Source organism: Physcomitrium patens, chromosome 11 (genome assembly GCF_059467195.1).
Source record: "Physcomitrium patens ecotype Gransden chromosome 11, ASM5946719v1, whole genome shotgun sequence".
Lineage (NCBI taxonomy): Eukaryota > Viridiplantae > Streptophyta > Bryopsida > Funariales > Funariaceae > Physcomitrium > Physcomitrium patens.
In genome coordinates, this window is record NC_143420.1 from 17,153,991 (window position 1) to 17,156,477 (window position 2,487).

Here is a 2,487-nt window from a genome sequence, read left to right on the forward strand (position 1 = left end):
GCGAGAAACAAGGAGCATCATGCCTTACAAACAAATTCATCATCAAGAAGAATTAAGTGATTCTCTTGATCACACGATGGCTCTAAGCATAGTTTCACTCGAAAACACCTACCAAACTTCGTCACATACACCATCCCCACAACCACCACATTACCAGCAAAGACAACATACCAACAAGCGAGACACAAAGAGAGCATGACGCACACTAGCTTTGTGGTGAACATCCTATATAGAAAGAGGATTATCAATTGGTTTTCATATGGCCCTATCCTACCCTACATCTGTACACATGAAACGAGATGGCGCCAAAGTACGAAGCGAAATAAACTCTCCTTGCCAGCGCGCAGATTTCCCCTCCATCTCCTTGTAAACCTCACCTCTCAATAAAGAAAGTTAAGAACTATTCCATGCCTGAAGCCTACGTCGACATCAAAAAGGTCGAGCAGTCCCTCTTCAGAACTTAACAACCTTCTCGGCCACAACTAAAGGATTAGCCTTTGCAATAGCCTCCTGTCCAGCAGCCTTGTAATCATAAGTGCAACTATGTTTGTCAGAATACCGATGTAAAGCACAAAAAAGGTGCCCACAACGACACTGAAATCCTGTCAATCCCACGCGCTTCCTGCAAGATCCGCACCGGTTTGGTGCCGGTCTGGAGGGTGTGGCAACGGGGGCAACTACAACCTGGGGGGCTACTGTAACCGGAGCAACCTCAACTGGATGGTGGCTGGAAGATTGAGGCGGTTGTATCAACATGCTGTCGGCCTCAAATGAGCTCTTGTCCTCTTCCATAAGAACTGGAGGCTGAGCACTGGATGCAGCGGATGGCAGCACCTGAGCGGCTTGAGTGGCCTGCTCGGCCACGGCGGTCATCTTCGCTTGCATGACGGTCTCCCTGTAACACTTCGAGCAGAGACCCATAGTGGCTTGGCTGCCAAAGAAACCGCACACGTTCTTACACATCACAGGCCCCTCGGGGGTCTGGGAGGTTGTCTCCTGTGTGACACGCTCGGTGGCCATCTTCACGAGTTTTTCAGATATGTATCTTTCCTAACGAGGAGCACGAAGGCTCCACAGGATTAGACAGAAGAAAAACTCTGTGGGCTTTAACCCAACTTTTTTGGCAACCTGCAACGAAACACCAAAAAAAACACACACGCAAGGCCCGATCCGACCAAGAAGAGAGAATTGCTAGTCTACTTGAAGGCTCCGCTACAACTTATAGATACATACGCAAGCACGCACAGATGCAGACTCTTAAAAGAGTGGTCACGTAACAGCCCAACCCACCACGCAACAGGGGGCAGAGAAGCTGTGATCCGGAGAGAAGCGACAACGGGGCTCTGAAGAGGAATGATAGAGAGCAGGGGGGAGGCACCTTAAAACCAGAGAAGGACACGACTCAGCCGGCGCGACGCGGTGTAGGGGCTGCGAGATGAGGGTGACTGACTGAGGTGGTGGGGGGGGGGGGGGGGGAGGGAAAGGGGGGCCTGGTTAGGAAAGAAGCTTGACACTGCTCCCACTTGCTATGGTCGGCGCATGAGCCGAGGAGGAGGGGGATGATGCAGCAGTAGCGTAGTGGAAGTATATGATCGACATCTGCAGAAGAAGCTTCTGCCTGCTGCCTTTCTAATTAAAATGCTGCAGACTCAGCGGAGCTTTCCCTTCTACTTACCATTCAGTCAGCCAGGCTCTCTCTCGTATCTTCACGAGCGAGCGACCGAGCCAGCGAACTGGGCTCTCGCAATGGTGCGTGTGGGGCTCAAGAGTGGCCAACTGGGTCGTCGCTGCGTCGATCACTCTAACCGCTTTCCAGCCAATTTTCGTTCTTTCTGGCGTAATCTTCTGAATCAGTGCGCGCACATGGTGCCACGGCTCCGTAGAATCTCTGCCACCACCGCGTCTTCAAGCCCTCGCACAGTTAAACCAACCCCCCTCCCCAATACCAACCTCGTCCCGCACCCGCACCCCCTCGGCCCGGCCCGTCTGGTGGCTAGCTGCCGCGAGCCCCCTTCTACGCGATTCTGTCCACTTGCAAGGCTGCAATAGATGAATGCTCTACGAGTCAAATTGACGAAAACGTCGCAAGTGTTGGATGATATATGTAAATAATAGTACTCCGTCGGATGATATCTGTCCTTGCGAAGCTTGGTGCAACCTCGACTTGGCTTCCCGTCCCCGCTGGAGTTGCTCCTTTTCATCCCGGCCCCTGTATATTGGGCTTTCTCTCTCCCCGCCACCTTCTTCGTCAAGATTCTTCTCCCGTTTTTTCTCTCTCTCTTTCTCTCTTGCCATGTGCCTTCTTGGTATATGGTTCCATCAAGTACAAAATTGGGTTCTGGGTAACATGGTTGCCGATTCTAGTTCCAACCTAAAACAATGGATTAATGTCTTGTAACGTGAACACTAAGTGCAGATCAATTATATGTTGTGAAACGAACAATGTTGAATGGGATTTGAGAAAATTTCATGTGTGAAATTCAAAGT

At 50.9% G+C, this 2,487-nt stretch overlaps 1 protein-coding gene across 1 annotated transcript; it reads right to left on the bottom strand.

The window, feature by feature from the left end:
• Positions 1-210: 210 nt before the first annotated feature.
• Positions 211-1,964, bottom strand: LOC112288791 (zinc finger A20 and AN1 domain-containing stress-associated protein 8). The gene has a single exon (XM_024533358.3). The coding sequence runs from the start codon at positions 1,018-1,020 to the stop codon at positions 454-456; it is 567 nt and encodes a 188-aa protein (XP_024389126.1). The 5' UTR covers positions 1,021-1,964; the 3' UTR covers positions 211-453.
• Positions 1,965-2,487: the final 523 nt, after the last annotated feature.